This window comes from Haliotis asinina, chromosome 2 (genome assembly GCF_037392515.1).
Source record: "Haliotis asinina isolate JCU_RB_2024 chromosome 2, JCU_Hal_asi_v2, whole genome shotgun sequence".
Classification (NCBI taxonomy): domain Eukaryota; kingdom Metazoa; phylum Mollusca; class Gastropoda; order Lepetellida; family Haliotidae; genus Haliotis; species Haliotis asinina.
Genome location: NC_090281.1, coordinates 47,941,961 through 47,963,654, shown reverse-complemented (window position 1 = coordinate 47,963,654; position 21,694 = coordinate 47,941,961). Strand labels below are relative to the sequence as shown.

General features: G+C 39.6%; 2 protein-coding genes across 3 annotated transcripts; both read right to left on the bottom strand.

The window, feature by feature from the left end:
• Positions 1–1,933: 1,933 nt before the first annotated feature.
• Positions 1,934–15,851, bottom strand: LOC137273834 (uncharacterized). 2 transcript variants are annotated; one of them, XR_010956157.1, is made up of 6 exons: positions 15,782–15,844; positions 8,968–9,050; positions 8,439–8,550; positions 7,073–7,181; positions 3,753–6,273; positions 1,934–3,081 (listed from the first exon to the last, which is right to left on the bottom strand). XR_010956157.1 is itself a non-coding variant. In XM_067806704.1 (5 exons), the coding sequence occupies exons 2-5, from the start codon at positions 9,014–9,016 to the stop codon at positions 6,199–6,201; spliced, it is 345 nt and encodes a 114-aa protein (XP_067662805.1). In that variant the 5' UTR covers positions 9,017–9,050; positions 15,782–15,851; the 3' UTR covers positions 4,949–6,198. The 2 variants fall into 2 exon arrangements, 1 of the variants encoding a protein (XP_067662805.1); XM_067806704.1 differs by lacking the exon at positions 1,934–3,081 and having other exon boundaries at positions 4,949–6,273; positions 15,782–15,851.
• A 642-nt stretch (positions 15,852–16,493) lies between these two features.
• On the bottom strand, positions 16,494–21,148 carry LOC137273833 (E3 ubiquitin-protein ligase TRIM56-like). The gene is made up of 2 exons (XM_067806703.1): positions 21,091–21,148; positions 16,494–20,020 (listed from the first exon to the last, which is right to left on the bottom strand). Exon 2 carries the CDS (start codon positions 19,903–19,905, stop codon positions 17,650–17,652), a length of 2,256 nt encoding a protein of 751 aa, XP_067662804.1. The 5' UTR covers positions 19,906–20,020; positions 21,091–21,148; the 3' UTR covers positions 16,494–17,649.
• Positions 21,149–21,694: the final 546 nt, after the last annotated feature.

Here is a 21,694-nt window from a genome sequence, read left to right as displayed (position 1 = left end):
TTTTAAGAACCAAACGTCAGATAACTGTTTCTTCAAGAGCGATGAAGAAGCTGTACCAGTGACCCATTTGTCTATGATTCGCAACACAGAGTTGTGTTCAGAGTTATTCCGAAGTCCGGGGTCACAGTTCAACAAAGCATGGTGAAATACAAACACTGACTAGAAATCAGTTATTTGTGATGAAGGTCAACTGTATGGCATCCGTTTGCATATGGTCCAGTGGCTGACGTTACGCGTAACAAACCAATTTGTAGGTGACGTAGACGTCCAATAAACCAATCATCAACATGACCATACCTTACATTCATATGATATCCAATGCCGCTCTAATGGACATTGGAATGTGATAAGTAGTGATTGAATATGGTTTTGCACCGCTTTCAGCAATATTCCAGCAATATCACAGTGCTGACATCCCTTTTGAACCTATGAAGATCACAGAGATTGCTGTTCTCATACATCCTAGTCTGGCTGTAGTGTAATACTGATAGAATAGTGGCAGATTTCCAGCAGCAGAAGACTGAAGTGAGTGAGTTTAGGTTTAGGCCACCTTTAGCAATATACGTACCAGCAATATCATGGCTGGAGACACCAGAAATGGGCGTCACACTTTGTACCCATGTGGGGATGTGGGGAATCAAACCTGGGCCTTCAACGTGACGATCTATATTCCAGCAATATCATGGGACGCCAGAAATGGGCTTCGCACTTTGTACCCATGCGGGGATGTGGGGAATCAAACCTGGGCCTTCAACGTGACGATCTATATTCCAGCAATATCATGGGACGCCAGAAATGGGCTTCGCACTCTGTACCCATGCGGGGATGTGGGGAATCAAACCTGGGCCTTCAACGTGACGATCTATATTCCAGCAATATCATGGGACGCCAGAAATGGGCTTCGCACTCTGTACCCATGCGGGGATGTGGGGAATCAAACCTGGGCCTTCAACGTGACGATCTATATTCCAGCAATATCATGGGACGCCAGAAATGGGCTTCGCACTCTGTGACCACGAGGGGAATCAAACCTGTGTCTTCAGTGTGACGAACGCCTTCGAATCCCAAAGGTCATGAGTGTCACACAGGGGCTACAGCTTTTTGAGAAAGAGGTTGCACACTATAAGGGTGTGTGTGTGTGTGAATAGGGGTGGGGTTGGGGCGGGGTTTGGGGGTGTTGTGTGGGTGGTGGAGGGGATGGGGAGGAGGAAGTGTAGGGGTGCGTAGGGATGATTGAATCATCAATACACTGTACTGCACAAGAAATACCCATAGTGGATAACAGATTGTTGGTTGGTTGTTTTCAACACAACAGTCAGCAACTTTCCATCTGTACAATGGCAGTTTTCTAAGTTTTGGAATCTGGACCAGACAATCCAGTGACAGACATCAATAGCATAAATCTGCGCAACTGACATAAGATAAGAAACATCAACAAAAACAAAGAGTCTGACCTCCTAACCCCACAGGTCATGTCTCACGACAAGCAAGGGTTGCTGATGGCCTATTCTCACAGCATCTTTACTGGTTTTTCAAGTTAGTCCAAGGAAATGTGGAATATCTCGTTACTCTGCACATACAGGATGAGATGATTAATGTCAGAAATTGTCACACTTACTGGAGATATAAGATCAAGCGGGCGAGTGAGTTTGGTTTCACACAGCTTTTAGCAATATTCCAGCAATATCACTGCAAGAGACACCAGAAATGGGCTTCACACATTGTACCCATGTGTGGAACCGAACATGAGCATTCAACATTACCAACAAATGCTGTAGCCTATAGGCTATCCCACAGCCCCTCAGTTTAAGTAGCAAGGGGCTGACGATGAGTATCTCCTGACCATTATTATGTCTGAAATTGCTGCTCTGGTCATTATTTCCATGGGCCAATGGCTTCCCAACCATAACAAACTTATTTAACAAACCTAGGGCACGGTCAGTGAGCTTTATTTCCTGCAAAACTAATACAAAGTATGCAAAACATATTACCATAATACCAAACATGGTATACACATGGTTGTGTGGTCTGCTGTACCAAAGCTACTCACTAGGCAAATACTTATTGTAACCACTCAACATGAAAATGTCTTTAAACGCAATGCTAAATTCTGTAATCAACCAACTAAACTCCACTGGGCCTATTTGCACAAGGGGAACTTACCGCTACCTTAAGCCCATGTTGGAGAATGGGAATCATTGTAGCGCTAAGATCACATTGTGCAAGTGGGCCGTTGTCTTTCAGCAATCGTAAAATCAAAGAATGGTAAATATATGGATTCACCCTTGCTGGAGATGAGGTGAGGTGAGGTGAGGATATATTTCCCATTGCATTCAAGATTACTACACTTTCATAGCGAGATGTGAAAGTGTGTGCGAATAGATTCTTATGCCTCTTTTCGCACTATTCCACTGAGGCACCACATATGGGCTTCACACATTGCCACTGACCCCCTACTGAAACTGCTATGTCGATGGTTCACAATAACTAGAGTTTCCAAATACAGACCTAATAAAGTGAATATTGCTTAACACTATATAGTGATCTTCAAACTAGCCCACATACCATGTACAATGAATAAAAATAAGAAAAAGTTTGAACATAACATTTAGAGCAAGTCTCCACAGAAGGTCCAAAAAGCACACGTTATTGTAATAAAAAGTAGAATCAGGATCATTGAATTTTCTCTCCCTTTTTGACAGCAACATTATTGGCAAGATTCAGGAAAAGCATGATAAATATGTGGACCTCGCCTTTGAAATGTCTCGCTTGAATCCCAAGTACACTGTCGTCAGGCTCCCTATTGTTCTCGGTGTCCTTGGTTTGTTACCTCCTGATCTGAGAGTGCCCGGGTTCTCCACCAGAAGCACAGCACCTCTGACAATCTGGGTAATGCAGAAGGCTGCAGTGTTGGGGAGCCTTCATATTCTCTGGAAAGTTCTTGGTGGGTTCGGCTAGGCAGTGTTTCCTGGGAAAAGTCCCATTCGCTGTCTGGGCTGTGTGTAGAGGGGGTGAGGCCCTGAGCTGATGATGAGCCTTACCGGCCTGACTGTGTCAGGATCAGCCAAACCCTCTCTTAATCTGTAAAACAATAGCAGTAGGAAGCTCATGACACTATACCATCACTTGGACAGATTCGTGCATGTTCAAACTGCCATCTCAACTCCCTGAGGAGAATACAACTAAAGTTGGACACTGAGAGTTGAATATACAGGCAGCAAACATGCAAACAGTCATGCTTGTACAAATGTATCAACATCAAGGAATAGGTTACTGATGTTAAAATATAATAATGTATCAATTATCTGTAAAATGACTGGCACAATCACTGTGCTCTGGATATATGTTCCAATTGCACATGTGCTCAATTACATCACAAATTCATCTCTGATGCACAACCCTTCCATTTCACTGAACAGAGTCATACCTTTCAACAAGATCTCTTGTGACCATGAATAGGTGAGTTGTCTTACGCCACACTCGCAATATTTACGCCATGTAGGGGTGGTCTGTAAATAATCTAGTCTGGGCCATACAATTCAGTGATCAACAGCATGAACACTGATCTATACAATTTTGAATCAGAGACATGTGTCAACCAAGTCAGCAATCCTGACCACCTAATCCTGTTAGTTGCTTTTTACAACAAGCATGGGCTCCTGAAGACCAATTCTAACCTGGATATTCATGGGTCTGTAAGTAATGAATTCTGTCAGGCAAAGAAGTGGTTGAGGGTATGAACAACAACTTACAGCAGCCAACTGATCCTCATTAGTTGACTCTTGAAAGCCAAGAATGTGTTTGACCTGACCTCCCATGTGGACTCATGCATGCCTTCAGTCTGAAGCAGTGGTCAAACTATGAGGCAAACACAAATTATATCTGAGTGAGTATGGTTTTACACTGCTTTCAGCAATATTCCAGCAACATCACAGTGAAGGATGCCAGAAATAAGACTCACACATTGTAACCATGAATGCAATCAAACCCAGATCTTCGGCATGACGTGTCAATTCTTTAACCACTTGGGTTCCCCACCACACTTAATGATAATACACATAACAAATGATATTAAAAAAAGTAACAGAGTAAATTAGCAAAAAAATCACAACTAAAATTAAGGATCTGTTTAAAAATGTGATTTGTCAGATCCATATATATTTAATATGAAATATAAACTGTGTCTCACTTTGAGGAAACAACAGTTTAAACTGTCTCTCATGGAGAAAACAACAGTTTACGCAGTGTCTCACATGAAGGTAAACAACAGTTTAAACAACATATGATATGGAAGAAAGTATTTGTAACAAGTAGGGCCATCAGATCTATCACAAGTACATAAAAACAGGTGGGAACTTCAACATTCAGGAGTAGAGTCAACACAGTATAAAATATTTCATTCCATAATGTTTGAAACATACATCCACACATCCTCAAAACATTCACAATGAAAATGCTGACATCTGCAGATACTGTTTTGTCAAAGTTGTCAAGAGTGAGTGAGTGTAGTTTCTACACCACTTTTAGCAATATTCCATCAATAGCATGGCAATGTAGTGTTGGCAACTGAAACCCAATCCACTACTGATTATCAGAAGACGTGTGTTGAACCATCATCAATTACAATAGAAATATACACATTTTTAATGTAAACACCAATTTTAAGGGGTTTTCCAGTTTTTTTTCTAATTCATGTTCTTTGTTCTTGTAATACTGTCACACAATGACATGTACACATACAAGAATGATACTGGAACTGATATGGAACAAAAACAGTGGTTACAATTTTACAATGCACATTTCTTTATGCTCAGTTTGTGAATATTCGTCAAACATAATGGCAAGTTTACTCCATTCAAGTTTGTTATACTAAAACATGATTAATCTTGATTTATTGAAAGTATGGTTTTTACGAATGATAATCATTTTTAATCCTTCTTTCAATTGATTTTCGATTATTTTCAATCATCAGAACACCACTACGGCAAGTGATACCAGAAATGTGCTTTACACATTGTACCGAAGTTCAACACCTCAACCACCAGGCTCCCAAAATACGCCCTCAATCGGAATCCCAGATACATCCTGATGAAGGAGGGTTCTAGCATAGGGAGGTAAAACAATTTGCATAGCTGGTACTGTCTTTGTGAGTGAGGTGAATTTGAAAACTGCTATACAATATATTACAGTAACATCATGTAATACACACATAATAGGTTTAACACCTTGGTGAAACCCACAGTGGTGGTGCTCAAATATCAAGGATACCAACAAGGAGGGAATGGGAGATGTCTGACTGTGGCAGGCCTAAGGGACATAACTCTGCTTAACACATTTTTCCAAACACTATGAACTAAAGGTTTCTGAGCTATCATGATCATCAAAAACTACTTTTTTCACTGAAAGAACTGATTTTCTAGACACCAATACAACTGTAAGAGCAAGTTATTTTAAAACAACTTTGTGGAGTATTTCAGAGTGATCATGTGTCTGCTTGGTGTTGGGAAGAAAGCCCACAATGACACAGGTGTTTGATCATCACTTCACTGACCTCTCAAGCCAAGGTATACTGCTGACAAGACAGGGACAAGATAACACTTGCGCAAACCTGGGTTTGAACCCAAGATCTTTGTAGCCTGGCGAAGATTACAGATGCTCTTCACACAGTCTGGAGGGGTGAGGAAACCTCTATCTCAAGATCCTGGTTCAGTTTCTCACATGGATACAATGTATGGAGCCCCCTTCTTGTGTCCCGGTTTGGAATATTGCTATAAGTGGCATATAACAAAACTCAGTCACTTACTGAAAGTCTAACTTTGCTACAGGTAACCTGTAACTACTGTAACAGCATCTCACTACAGCCTGACTAGTCTATCTAAGCGTAGCCAACTTTGGGAGACTTCATAACGGAAGAATGCTCCTCAGTGTCGATGGCACAATTTTGTTGTCGTTATTATCACTTTACATGTAAATCATGGACAGAATCCTTTTAAATTACAACCTTTCACTTTATACTTTATTACACACAAATCTATAAATAAATATTTCACTTGAAGACACAAACCGAAGCATTATTGCTAAATGAATATCTTTCAAGCTGTTCTTTGTTCGTAGAAAACATGACACAAGCAATGAACAGTGTCGTGTATAGGATGAGTGGGAGATGAGCAAGATAAAACTGATGATGCTTCAGCCATATTACTGTTTCCAGATATCTCGCAGTTGGAAGTCATTTTTCTTCTTGAAGAACACCTTGAACTTTCCTTTACTCCTCTGTAAATACAAGAAGACATGGTCATCAATATCTCCTCCCACAGTATTCTGTTCCTATTTGGTTTCTGTTTTTTAGATTCCACCACAATATTCACGTCCTGAAAATACAAACCACATTCCTTATCTATAACGGTTACTGAGAAAATCTGTTCCTTTTTGAGATAAAAAATCTGCAAAACATGGGCCATAACTCGGTAAGAATCATAACATGGTTTCTGTTTTCAGACTCCATCAGGGCATTTGTGTCCTGTAAATAAAAAACATACTATATTTGGTTTCCCTTTCTGTAAGGGTTACTGAGCAAATCTGTCCCCATTGGGGATACCATGCACTAGGTCAAGAAATGCATGTCAAGGGGCATAACTTTGTTAGCAAATCGTAACAAAGTTTCCGAACACCATAAATGTCCCGAAAACACAGCTTTGGTATCTACAACTGATTTTGAGACACTCTGTCCCCACCATCCAGGATGGAGGTCCAACCTACATTCCCCGTCCCCATCTACAACCAATTGTGAACACCTGACTTCAAATATGACCATGATATTTTTTCGGTAATTCGTTTCAGTCATGAACGATCTACAGTCATAAAAGGTGACTAACGGGATCAGGTTGTCAGGCGTACTGACTTTGTTGACACATGTCATAGTGGCATAAAAAAGGCATAAAACCTAACTCTAACAATTATTCTGCCACTATTACAACTGCCTCAGACAGTTGTATTCCCCTTGAATTAAACCACAGAGCTAGACGAATGTTTTGAATATGGGTGCAACTGTGTTGTAAACAGATACTCATACCTCTTTCGCTGGCACATCCACAGATGATGGATCTATTTCTGCATCTTCAGGAAACTGATAGGCATCACAGTATGTTGTCTTTCCCATTTCACACCAAACATGGATACGTCTGAAAACACAGCGTCCATTGTTACTTCCTGTTTCCACTTTCCACATAACACTTTCAGAACATAACAGGGATCCAGGTAAGATATGTCTCTGTGTAAACTATGCATGGATTATTCAGATATAACCATAAAAAGTCAAATCAATGCATGGAAGATACTTTCTGAGAATGCAAGATTTTGTTTACATGTGTGAAACCTGTCAAACTTTTGTTTCACACCTGCACCACCTATCTGAAGATAAAGAATAGCGTTGATTGTCTGTACTGAAACAAAGATTGTCAGTTTTTTTTTATTTGATCTCCATTAATATTTTTAACCCATGTTTGGTTCACAACTTGTATAAAAGCTAGCCTGTAAACAGCATTACTATCACATGATTTCTGCTTCGTGTCAGTAACAGCAGACCCTCAGAGTTATTGTATGTTAGGTGATGGCTTCAAAGCAGCATAGGAAAACATATAATGCACAACACCTCAGCGTGCAAAGTCATTTATTTCTTGTTGTCTGCAGTAAGAATCACTAACCAAACGAAACTTGTTGAATTTCTTTAAAGGGAAACCGTTTCAGTTTGCAAGTAATGGTAACATAACAATGCAACCTGTGAAATAAACCTATTGTTTTCATTTGGTGTTTTACTCCTCGGATTTAATTTTGATGACTGAAATGTCCACAAAACAATTATCTGGAGCCCTGTAAGATAAATGCTTTTTATTTTGTTTTCATTTTTATCAGGTACCCAAATACGACTATGAAAAGTTAAAGAACTTCCAAGTTTTGATAAACTACAGTTGATCTGTCATTGCTGCGACATCTTACACACAGTGATCTCAGAGCCAAGTCAGTCATAAGTCTTTGTTAGAGCATGGGAGTTCTGATCATCAAGAAGCTAAGATCCCTTTGTGTAAGTGGGTCCTGTTACTTTCAGACTTGTTTTGAGGAACTAAGACCAATCATTCACTGTGTTGTGCTCAGATCACTTGAGGAAAATAGACCATGCATACAATGTATACATTTACAATGAGTAAATACACTTTACAAGTTTACAATTATTTTTATGCATATTCACTAGTACATTGCACATAGCAGGACTGATCAATAAAGCGCTCCTAACATTACAAAATGTTGTATAGTTTCATAGGCTCACAAACGTAGTAGCGCTACAAACGCTTTGTGAATTGAGACCCAGATGTGATAAATTAGGATTTACAGAATGTATTTACATGAACAAGATACAAGAGAAAAAAACACAAAAATTGAACCTTGTGTCTTTGTCGTAGGTAGCGTGAGCAGGATCTGATTTCTGGAGCCCATCCAGCATTACCTTGATCTCACCCAGTTTATCACCCTTCACAACTTTGTCTTTGAAGATCACTGTTAAAACACACATGAAGAAAATCCATCACATTCTGCAAGGTGTTTTATTACATAGCCATTCAATCTGACAATTGCAATCCAACCATGCAAGAGAGCAAGCTTTGGCAAATTCGGACTGCATAGTTGCAGGATCAATAATTCAAAAATATTTGGCAGGTGGGGCAATCAGTTTGAGATTGGTGAGTTGTTGAGTCATTGAAAGATTGGTCAGTCAATGAGAGACTGGTGAGTCAGTGAGTCAGTAAGAGATTGGTGATTCAGTAAGAGTGGAGAATCACTGATTCGTTGAGAGACTACTGAGTTGATGAGTCACTGAAAGACGGGTGAGTTGTTAAGAGACCCATGAATCAGTGAGTCACTGAGTCGTTGAGAGACTGGTGAGTCGACAACGTACAGAAAACTGTAAGCACAAACCCGAGTCAAACGCAGCCCCTTGTTCTGGTGGATTGTTGGATGTTGCCATCTTCAAACCCCTCTGCAGGTCTCACTAAGTCAAGCTGCAACAGATGTTAGCATGATCACAGATAAAATGAAATAACAGTGTATGGTATTAGTTGAACTGGGGACAAGATTTTGGAGAAGAAAAAACTTTTAACAGTAATGTCAGTTCTAAGGGAACATTTTGATGGTATTCCTGTAATGAAGACTTTCTATACCAAATACCTGCTGTGACGGTTTTCAACCAATTGAAGTTGTTAAGTCTGCCAACAAGGACAGCTCTGACAAAATGACAAGCAAACAGTGATCAACAGTTCGATCTACGCATTTGGTGAGTGAGTTTAGTTTTACGCCACCCTCAGCAATATTCCAACTATACCCTTGCTGAAACAGGGTGCAAAATACTGTATTTATGTTGGCATTGTTTTGGGTGTTTTGTTTTAATGATGAGCTTTAAAATACTAATTTCATACTTAGAACCTCAGGACCACCCATGGGAAGCCTCGCCAGCTGTGTAAGGGTAGGTCACAGTTCTTAACTGTCATCAACTGCACTGATTGACTTATAGTTGGTGGAGAACTTCTCATAGGCTGTAAGGTTATGCCCATGCTTTTCATGCAAGGCAAGGGGTCAGTATTTTCATTCTGGCTGATAACTTACATCAGGATAGACATGGTTTGGTCTTGAGGAAATTTAAAATGTACTGAGAAGGTGTCTGAGGAAAGCATCCGCCAGTTGATTTAGCACATAGCGGAATTGCTTTCTCTCTCCCTTGTGAGGTTTTAGTTACACCCCCTTCTTCTGTGTACCATGAAATAAAGAACTCTGGCCCAAAGCTGGATCGTCTGTCGTCTGTGGGACTAGCCCGTTTACAAGGCAGCAGTGTGTAAATAATCAAATCTTGACCAGACAATCCAGAATTCAACACTATGAGCATTAATCTATGCAAATGAGATACAGTTACTACTACAAATGTCAACCAAATCAGTTAGTTTGATTACTCAATGCCATTAGTTGCCTCCGATCACAAGCATTGGATGCTGAAAACCAATTCTAACCTGATCTTCACAGGTTGAGTAACTTATCTAGAGACTGCAAACCGGTCAAGATTTCTGGGCTGTCATCTGGGTATGCATAGAGAAACAAATCCAAACACAAAGGAAACAACCAGTCCTGGCAAGTTGCCTGTGATCAGTACCAATTTAATCAACCTTTCTATCACTAAGGTAACTCACACAGTTTGCAATTAAGGATAATCCAGCTTATGATCTGCAAGCTTTGTTGAAGTACGGATAACGCATAAATTTAATCTCATGAAATAAGTTTTTAAGCTTCAGCAGGCAAAGCAGGCACTACAACACAATGCCAGATTAAAACACTCTGGAAACAGGTACACACTGGTTGATATTCCTCATATAGCTGGTTGGTTGGTTGTTGTTTAATGCCGCACTCAGCAATATTCCATCTATATGGCAGCAATCCGTAAATAATCAAGTCTTGACCAGAAAATTCAGTCTCGATTATTTACAGACCACCACCATATATAAATAATAAATAGTAAATATCTTCACTCAGTGGCATAAATGATTCACCTGGCGGGTGCACAGGTGCTTGTAGTTGTACTGCTGAAAATGAGGAAAGAGTTCCTTCTGTTGCCCCACTTCTTTCTTCTGCAGATTAACTGAGACATCTCAACCTGCTCTAACCCTATCTATTTAATGATTTTCATGTTGATAGTTATTTTTGTAAGGTCTGTGGCAATTCTTGTGTTAGGTTTTGATAATAATTTGAGTACATATCAATTTATAAATATTATTTGGAATGGGGGAAGAGGATGAACTCTTACTGAGCCCTAGGTCCAACACTAGCTCTACATATATAAACAAGACACTTAAACATTATTACTAATACTATGTTATAATATTGTTGGAAGTCTGTCATTGCATCTTGTATTATGATCATCGCCGTAATTAAACTGCAAATGATACCATAACCCAGCTAGAAGCAGACTCAGCGATAACTTATCATTACATGATCTAAATTTTTTACAAAAAGTATTTGGACTTTTAATATTGCTGTGTACATTGTTCGCATCCTATATACCCCTGGTGCAAGCATTTATATGCAGATGGTTGTCAGTCTGCACTTGATGGAACTAGGACATATTATTTTCAGAGATGCAACTTACAAGCCCCCGTGGCCGGATGTTGCCAAACATCAAACACCATATCCTGAATCATTCCTGTTGGGCTTCATCATGAGAAACAATAGGTAATGCTAACACAGAAGTGTTTGGTGAGAATCGTATTAACTCATAAAGCGAGCACATCCTCTCCACAAAGTAGTGTTACTGACTGATATTTCACATTTTGTTTGGGTTTCACTCTTATGTGGAAATGTCAGGCTATTTGGAACCAACGCTTTGCAATAACCAATAAGTTGTGGCAGAAGTCTCCTTGCTTTGATGGATTGTCGTTTACATCCTAGAGGCATATAACTCTCTCCTCGTTTATAACTAAATTTGTGTGCAAAGTCTAATAACAGAAAAGAGGAAAGAGTTCCTAGATAGGTAGTCCAATACTGCAACATGTATGGCAACACTGAGTCTGTACATGCCAATAATATAAGGAAGTATTCCTAAGCAATGAACTGAAGTTAATCTGACAAAATTCTAGCAAGGATGTAATAAGACAAAACACAGCTGTTAAATTCTAAATAACTTAATAAGGCAATGGTACATGTGTTTTTTGAAGGGCCGCTTACTGTCTGATAGGACGCATGTTAAATTTGGTGATTGGGATTACATTTTCTCAGTAAAGTACCATTTCTAGTACTTTCGTTGGGTGGCAAAGTCTGGAACAATCATAGTAATAATCATGATTAGGGAAACAAAAGCCTGTACTTTCATTTGTGCCACAAGGGAATTGGTTGTTTGCAATGGCACAATTTCCACTGCCAAGAGGTGTTACAAATGGAGTCAGTTACTGCAAGCCACACAAAACACACAAATTCATTTCATCAGGGATAATATACCACCTCTATATAGTCTCCCTGATTTCATATCTTGAGTTCATGTACTTCAGTAGTTCAGTTATCAAGCAGTATTTTGTTCACTCACATTTTCTGTAAAGATCCTAACTAATAATATTCGTCGCACTGTGGTTTGTGTTTGGTGAAATATTAAAATTGGGGAAATTCACTCTTTTTCTAACACAAATGACAAACTTCAACACTTTATAATATATACTACGGCCTAAGTTTTTGTCGTAGGTACATCAAGTCCTGTGAACAAATTCTCACTTAACCCCCTGGATGCCGAGTTTTTTTCAGGCGCACATTTTCATAAACTTTGAAAAGTGAACGTTGTGCGAGATTTGCGCTCGCGTGGTCCTGGATCTGCGTACGGCTATGAAATTGCACAGACATGTAGAATATTTAATTTCCTATCCGTTGGTATAAATATAATTGCGGCTACCTCAGGGGTTTGAGAAATAGACACTGCTAAAAGTTGTCCAAAACTTTTGTGTGTGTTCAAAAACAGTAAATTTCTCAGTTTTTTATCGTGCACCAATAAAAGCACTCTGCTACGATTTTTTTAATTTGGCATCTTTACGGGAAGTGTGAGCGAAGAAAATACAGCTTGATATCTGAACGACATAAGTGTATATGAAATGGATGTATGTGCTAATGCATAACATCATACTCACAAAATAAAAAATGACCAGCAATAAATGTCAAAAATCGATTTTCTACTGTGACGTCAAACGTTGACAGAGAGGTCATGCACGTATAAAGATAAGGGGGCATAACTCAGCTATGGTTTACATTAGGTCAATGTAACTCAGATCACATGGAGAGAATTTGCTGTGGATATGGACAGTATATTTTCGTGATGTTTTGTTCACAGTGAACCAAACTATTCCAACACAAATTTCCCCAATGTGAGAGGATACCTTTTGGTAGTTTCACAATTTGTAAGAAAAGATGCCAGTGCGCTACATAAAAAAATCAGGCAATAGCAATTTGGATGTCCCTATCCGATACATATTTTAGTTCTTAGATTCCCATATTCTCCTGTTTGTGTATATGTATTTTTATTAATTTTCCATCATTATTAACGGAGTAACAGCCACATTTTCAAACGTAATGAAATAACTGAAAATAATGAGACATTTTAGTTGACGTCACAGCATGTTTTGTGCATTTTGTGACGTCGGAAAAAGACTACTCTGGTTGCTGATTAGTATATATCTAACCTAATTTCCACTCAATGTGTAAAAGATTTCGGCTTCTGTGTCAGAATTCAACACTTTTTAGCCAAAATATAAAATGAATGGTATTATCACTGAAATAGTGTCCTGACTATATCAACAATTACACTGTTTTACTACATATCTTATTGTGAGCAACACGCGCACCTGCCTAGCATCAATTTAGCATAAATGAAAATTTCACAACACCTGAATATTCATTGAGTATTCATTTAGGAAAAAGACTTTTCTTCTCATGATTATGAAATCAATTCCCTTCATAAGTATGCAATGAAAGGTACAAAGAGATCAATTTTTCAGTAAAGAAGTATTAGAAAATGGACGTAATGCTTGTCCAAATTAAGACTTGACCTGATGTATATATTTTTAACAATTTCCGTATAAATATTGTTTGAGTTAGACATTCTGCCATCAGATATATTTTAATCGCATTTGAATTGACTTTATTATCGAAAAACAATGATAATGAATCATGAAACGTTTTGACAAACTCGCACCTGGTCAATTAATATTCATAATAGTTTTGTCTATAAAAACGACACAAACCAATACAATGAACAAGACAATTCCTTTAAGTAGCAGTATGTGTGCCCCTACATTTCATAAAATGTACAAATCATTTTCATTAATATTATCCGTTTTACTCAAAAGTTGGAATTAAATCGTTGTTTATTAACCTGTTCATATGAAACTGCAATATTTGTCCCAACGTATTGAATATTGCACATCATGGGAACTAAAGCACATGTTGCAGTAATGGCTACGTGTGATCTTCCAACACTTGTGTAGAGGCTTAAAATGTGGTATAATACACTTACTTAGACAGTTTCCCATGTAAATATTATTCAAACAATCAAAAGCTTTCAAAGAATAAAAACGGATACCTTATATCCACACATGATATGGTGTTGAACATGGATATATGTAGATACTGAAATCAGTTTCATGAAAAAATATCTGAACGATGCGCAAAATATACATCACAATACTAAAAGTGCAATCGGAATGGTATGGGCATTGTGTTTACTCTTGTTCAACCGACCTTCACCTCAAAGAAATTGCCTAATATGTGCAACAATGTTGACGTATGACATCACTACCGATGACCGATTTATTTCAAAATGGCGGCTTCGCTGAGAAGGGTACACAGGATTTTGCAACGACCTTTTGCTTGATTCAGGGATCTTTTGTATATAAATGTGAGATGTAAGTAATCAGAATTATTCTGACTATCTGTGTATTGTCATCTGTTCTTATCATTTACATTGTAAATGACGGAAGAAGCCAGAAATGCTGATAAGTACCGTTGTCGTTCTGGGTGATTTTGCGTCAGTCATGGCGTCACGCTGCACTAAAAGTTTGACAGTTTCTTATGAATTACCAAATTATTTCATTGTATCTATTTTCAATTTGCTATGTTTTGCCACGATACTCTTCCCCTGAATATACTAAACGTATTGAGCCATTGTAAGCAATGATTAGAGGGCTGGATGTTGGGAAATTTCCGAAAATGCTACGCAGTGTAAAATTGGAATTTTTCTTTGTTTACATTTCAGTCAAGCGCTGTCTTTCGAGCACAGCGTTCATTTTCATACAAAGTATATTTCGTTTCGTTTTGTCTAGACAGTTGGTATTGGTGACAAAGACCATTTGTAATTTGATTCTAAGATATATGGGGAATTCAATGATGCATTTGTCGCAGCTAACTATGAAGTATACATGATGTAATGGGCTTCTCAATACCGGCCTTCTCGAAACGTGATTTTGTAAACACTATCCAATATGGCGGAAAGCGAACTTCGGCGTTCGTGTAAGTGTATTTTCGAAAACATCCCAACCGATTCTGGGTACATCGGTGACGTTTCAGAATTATCATTCCTGGTTACATGAAAACTGGATATCAGTGATCATTAATATGCTATTTTTGAAATTCATTACTCCCAGTAATTATACGATTTTCACATTTCAAAACATACTGCAAATAACGCTGTGAATCTCGATTTTGTACAGTTTGAAAAATGGCGACATTTACGAAGAAGCCTATTTTGAAAGGCGATTTTAAGCACATTAGCTTGGTCTGAGATAATAGTGGATGGTATCAAGAAACTGGGAATTTTCCGCAGAATTCAAAACTGTGAAGTATTTATATATGCGTGGTATATTTAGAATTTTATTGGACTTCCAAGTGAGGTATGTAGAGGAAGGACATATATGTCCCTGTGGCATCCAGGGGGTTAACGTTCACTTTTCACATCTTATGAAAATGTGCTTCAGAAATTCAGAAAAAAACAGCAACAAAAACCCTCGACATCCATGGAAATAAACCAAACACTAAACGAAATCAGGAGAGATTCATATTTGTTTGAAATCGAAACATGACACTCGACAGTTGAATATGGTGTAAACAAACTTGCACCTGCGTGCAATTATTTGGGGCAGCTGTTCCTAATGTGAGAATGCTTATAACGTATTTTGCAGTGTAGATAATTGTTTGCACTGAAATTCCAGAAGATTCTTACCCATTACTATATCTGAAATCTTCGCCTCTGTTAGACGCCTTCTCTTTTCCAAGGGACACCACTCTGTTTGCAAAGGAACTCCAAGACACAGTCGCAACGGCAGTTGGAAGAGACAGGATCGAATCAGCAAGTGATATTGTTTTGCGCAAAAGATTGATAATCGAATGGTTTTGTCTTTGTCATGTGTGTGAATGTTTCTATATGTTCAGACTTTGGTGGTAATTCGTGTTCGCAGTCTATCATCTGGGGCAATATAATCACAACGTTGATGTCGATTTGATCAGGAAGCCTCTGTACAGGTTGTAGAGAATCCCTGATTTGATATACGAGCTCGTATATAGTGCAGTAGACTAACAACTAGTCTCTGAAATGAACATATTTTACTGAAAAAGTTCATAGTAAAAAAGACTAGTATAATGAAAAGGAGCACTGAGACTTTCTTCATTTTCAGAAACTAAGGGAATCTGGACTTGCCACATTTTCTAGACTTGCGTTGGCTCTCTTGGCTGTATTTGCTTCAGGGTCTGAACGACAGGCTAATATTGCAATGGATTCGTGATTTCTCTTTCAGTCGTGCGTTTTAGTGCACTCTGTTCTATCGCGTGCTATCTAAGGAAAAATCCAAAATATTTGAGAAAGTGTTATGTAAATGCTACAGTTGAAGTAGATTTCGTCACGTGGAAGCTGACCAAATAAATTACAAGTCTTTATGGATGATCAACATATTTATTATACGATATCGTTTCGGTATAGATATATCTAACCATAAGTATCTGTACCAAAACGCCGCTTGCTAAAGACGCTTTAACCACTAGGCTACGTACCTCACTGCCCATTGTCATTACTGTGAGTTTTACGCCGTTTTTAACAATATTCCAGCAATGCCAGAAACCTACACCCAAACCTGTCGACACGATGACTTGGAGCCAATCAGGCCTCTCACTTTTGTCAGCTCGTGGTGATATACGAGCGTTTGTTTGACATATCCACAAGCTATATCAGATTCATAGTCATATTTATGTCGGACTCGCTTTTAAGCACGTACAGTTACCTTTGTTGATTACTTTATTACCTGTCCACATACGCATCTGTAACCCACACCAGGGTGCGTTGATTTAATATTCACTAAGGATAGTCTAGTGGTTGAAGCGTCCGCTCTTCACGCCGAATGTCGGGTTTGAATGGACGTAAGTTTACAATGAAGCCCATTTCTGGTGCCCCCTGTCGTGATATTTCAGGAATATTGCTGAAAGCGGCGTGACATCTAACTCGGAGCAGTGAGATAGCCAAGTAGTAAAAGCGTTTCCTCGTCACGTTTGATTCCTTACACCGGTACAATGTGTGAAGCTCATTTGCTGTGTCCCCCGCCATGGTATTGCTGGAATATTGTAAAGGTCGCGTAAAATAATACTCACTTACGAATTCACTTACTCTCCATTGTTCAATAAATGCACCATTATATATGTAGGCAGGTCAATAGCATCATGCAATCAGTAGTATATTTCTTATATGAAATTATTTCATACACATCTGCATGTGGTGCAGGTGAGGATTCTGGGTAACAACTGATCCCAGGGAAACACTGCTTGGTGTAAGAGGATGGATTTCAGGCATCCACAGTGACTTGGCTGTTTGTGCCGGATTGTTCCTAGAGATATTCTTGCTGGTTTGTGTGGTCTAGACGCGACTGTATAGTCCAACACTGCAGTTACTAAACACGACTTTGAACATCTATTGTGCCCGCTCATTCCTCCATGAACATTTAAAACGAAAGAAAAAAATAAAATAAAATAACAGCAATAAAACAAATCCTTATATTGTTCTACCTACGAACAAGTTCGTTTACCTCTACACTGACAAGTCTAGCCCTACCGAAGATAGATCAGCTTGTATAATGTTATCTTCCCATTTTGCCCGGTTACGACACAAGAGTCACCTTCCACAGCACAAATGCACCTAGGAAACATGAGCCCATCATTTGTGGTGGAGTACACAAAAAGAGGAATCCCAACAGAATTAAAACCATGGATGTGGTTCAGCACGGGATCGGTAATGAAGACCCTTCCGGTATTATCAACGCTCATATCCTCCGGATGCCATAATGGTATGCCGTAGGGTTTGTACGTTCGGATGATCTGGAAGTTCTTCTGGACCTCCAGGACAAATCCCCCGTCCTCCCAGGAACTGAATAGAAGGTTACCATAACGGTTCTGAACGATTGCCACAGTGGCTCCCCTGACTGGAGACACAACCTCCACTTCAAGCTGTCCTAGAATGTCATAAATTCGAAGAAGAGGTCCTGGCAAATTACCGACGACAAAGGATGTATCACTGAACTTACACAGAGGAAGGTATGTTTCTCCTTGTCCTTGATATTGGTCCTGCACGAGTTGGAAGCTTCTCAATAGCGTGAGATTTTCGTCACTGACACACGCGTGAGTTCCACACACAAACACAATGTAGCTGTTTAGGAAAGCCAGTGAATGAAGGGGGTGGGTTGACAACTCATCGATGAACAATGTGCTCTTGGCTCTGAGGCTTTGGTCAATCTGCTTTACTGTCTTGCTTCCTCTATCAACGAGGAGCATCTGATTACCACCTACCACCATAGCACTGACATCTGTTCTGCCTTGATTTTTACCGTTGGAGATACATATTGTCTGCTGCGGTGTCAAAGAAAATGTCACAGCATAAGGTGGACAGAAGCTTGGATGTGTGATATTTTCATATGGCTGGGTAGCTATGGCACCATCGTTGCTGGGTGAGTATGGACCAACACGATGGTCAAAGCGCAGGTCTTGACGGGTTGATCTGGCCATTATGTAGTCATGCAACGGCCACGTTGGTACATTGGCAATCGTTTTGATGTCCATTTCAGGACAAAGTTCACAAGAGGAATCTTCATTAGGTGACTCACAGTATTCGATACTTCCATTTTCCTTCAAGCTTATACCATGTTTCTGTTTTTGGTAGGCTTTGCCTAAACCTCCTATGAAAGTTATGGATGCAGTCAGTCTGACCTCTTCATCGCAAGAGGAATCCATTGTTTCCTCCGAAGACACGTCGGAATATCTAGCAACATCGTCATCATGCATATGGGTGTCCTGTTGCATTATTTCACCATTGCTATCATTCGAACACATAGAATCAGTACTGGACATTATCATCTCGGATATTAGAAACACTGATTCCTTTTCGAGAAAGTTACACTGAACTGTAAAGGTTTTAGTTTCCTTCGAATGTGGTATTGATTTAAAAGACTGAAGCTCTTTCTTACAACCCGTCAAGGCCTTTGATAAAACATTCACTTGAACACTGTTACCGTTTTCCAGGACCTCCTCAGACAAACGTTTCAGGTTTATGACAGCACATTGGTTATCTCTGATACCTTTTGACTCTACATCAACAGAGTCTATCTGAAATTTATAGAGATCATCCAACTTCTTTGCACATTTTGTTTCCTCACTCAGTATCTGTTCAACAAGTGACTTTGCTTTTTGATGAAGTTGTTGAATTTCCTGGTCACGTTTCTTAACTAGAAATGATTTTGTTTGGTCCAGACAGGCAATTGAAGAAGATAAAGATGACAAAATTCTGTCCATGTTGATCGTCGACTCTTGAAGATTGTTTTCCCTCATTGACAGTGTGTTTTCGAGAGGATGAACAGTACATGTGTTATCCGAGTGGTGACCGTGAACACACTCAGGACATGCAGGAATAATGCACGTCTCACACACGTACTTGTATATAGACCCAGGATGGTCAAGACATGGGACAGACACACAGCATGACCCTCTCTCATGAGGTAAGCCTTTCCTGTCCTTTTGGGGAACAGCTGAGTCAGAACATGCCCTGGTGGATGAACGTGTCCCCGTCCTACAAGGTGGACAAGAGGCTTCAGAACAATCCTTACATTTGGGTTCTTCATCCGACTTCAACTCGCAACAACTACAATCCACGGGCTGTCCAATCTTTTGTCCACTCAGAGCGTCAAGATTCTCTATGCACGTTGTGTACAGTGCGTGAAGGTTGCTTTTCGACATATTCTCCTCACCAGATAGACAGTTGTGATGATGTCCCGTTTCGGGAATACTCTGTACCTTAGGTCTATGAAGACTGGACATATTTCAAGACACATTCAGTACCGTTTGCACAAGGTATATATGTTGCGTGTTTGTTGGTCCTTTGTGTGTGGTGGCAGGAAAGGTTGTTTGTCTAAACGGCTTCCATTCGTTTACCCTGTTCAAGAAAAAACATGCAAGCTAACGTAGTTCCGGTTTTAGCATGCACCTGGGGAACTTCAGTGCCTGCCAAACAGTCGTAACTCTAAGCTAAAGACAGTACAGGTTTATTACCAAAAACCATTTAATCAGATGACATTGCACACGTATCAGTGTGACCTGGTGGATGAAAGAGCATTCCCACCACCCCTCAAAAGTGCAATATTTTGTACTTGGGTTTACTTCCCTCAGAACGAAGCTGTCGCGATACTAAACTCAGTCAGAGCCGGTGGGAATGCACTCAAGTGTGACGAATCATTTTCATTGGCCACTGATTCATTTGCCGACACGCTTAGCTTAAAGCACACCAGCTCGATAAGTGTTAATTTCAAATTGCATGTGGTCAGTGATTGAAGTTATGCATTGTTTGTTGTCATTAGCAGACAGACAGGCAGACATATAGGTGTCAGTAAACCAGACATGGAGTTTTCTCTGTGACAGAGTCTGATTATCACAATAAACATATTTGTTACGAGTAGATAATTTACCTGTGTACACAAACAAGATTAGACTAGTGCTCACGACCTCATACTCCGGGCGCGTTATCAGCGCAGCGCAGCATAGCTGTTGAAACCACTTTCACTTGGTGGTGGTGGTGTTGTGGTGGTGTGTGTTCAAAATGAGTGACTGTAAATTATTAATTAATTAGTTTTCTCCGAATCCCACTCACTCAACACCACGCAGTCCCTCCAATCACTTAAGATATACGAGGCTCTGGGGGTAGCCTAGTGGTTAAAGCGTTCGCTCGGCACACCGAAGGTTCGATTCTCCTGATGTGAAGCCCATTTCTGGCACCCCCTGCCATGAGTTTGATGGACTATTGCTAAAAGCGGAGTAAAACTCACTCACTCACTCATTCACTTACTAAGATATGACATCACCTCGTGAACTCGTTAACAACGTCCCAAATACTCAGGGCACACACATCCATTCCCTTCTCAACACCCACTCATCAGATGAAAAAATAACCACTACCGCTGCACCCTCTCTCTCTCTTGTTCTCTTTCTCACTTTCTCTCTGATTCTTACCTTGACTTACGCGGCCCTGCACAGGAGTGATATTGACAAAACGTCTTTGGTTGTTATCAAACGACACGCCCAATATTTACTTAGTTCACGTGATTGTGATTTCATCACTAAACGGTCAGAGTGACCTAAGGCATTTGTTATCTGAAGACCTGGGTTGAATCACAGTCAAGCAGCGTATGGGACTTCTATCAAACGTTGTCTTGTCCAAAGCACGTTGCCCCAAGATCAGTTCGTCACCATTCGCCCTTTTTCGTAGCCTCAAGAGCAATTCGTCATCATTCGCCCCTTTTCGTAACTTCAAGATCAATTCGTAACCATTCGCCCCTATTTAGTTTTATCATTTTAGGATATTTATATGCGCGTGAGGATTGAGGTGCTTCGGTACTTACTTAAATCGGTTATGGCATTAAGTGATTGTTTAAAAAAATGTGAAAATATGCATCGCCATTTAGACATTACTATAAACATACACTAAATTAAGTTGCCTATTATTAATTTACTGAACAAGTGAGTGGGTGAGTGAGTCTAGTTTTGCGCCTCACTCAGCTATTTTCGGTTTGTTAATAGTAGAGTCTGGGCCAGACACTCCAGTGATCCACAGCAT

Bases quoted from the DNA above. Each gene is read 5' to 3' on its own strand.
- LOC137273834 (XM_067806704.1), bottom strand. From the start codon at position 9,016: ATGGCAACATCCAACAATCCACCAGAACAAGGGGCTGCGTTTGACTCG. The intron at 8,551-8,967 runs GTTTGTGCTTAC...GTGTTTTAACAG, and splicing joins AGGGGCTGCGTTTGACTCGG to TGATCTTCAAAGACAAAGTT. The intron at 7,182-8,438 runs GTTCAATTTTTG...CTGTGTTTTCAG, and splicing joins ACCTACGACAAAGACACAAG to ACGTATCCATGTTTGGTGTG.
- LOC137273833 (XM_067806703.1), bottom strand. From the start codon at position 19,905: ATGTCCAGTCTTCATAGACCTAAGGTACAGAGTATTCCCGAAACGGGA.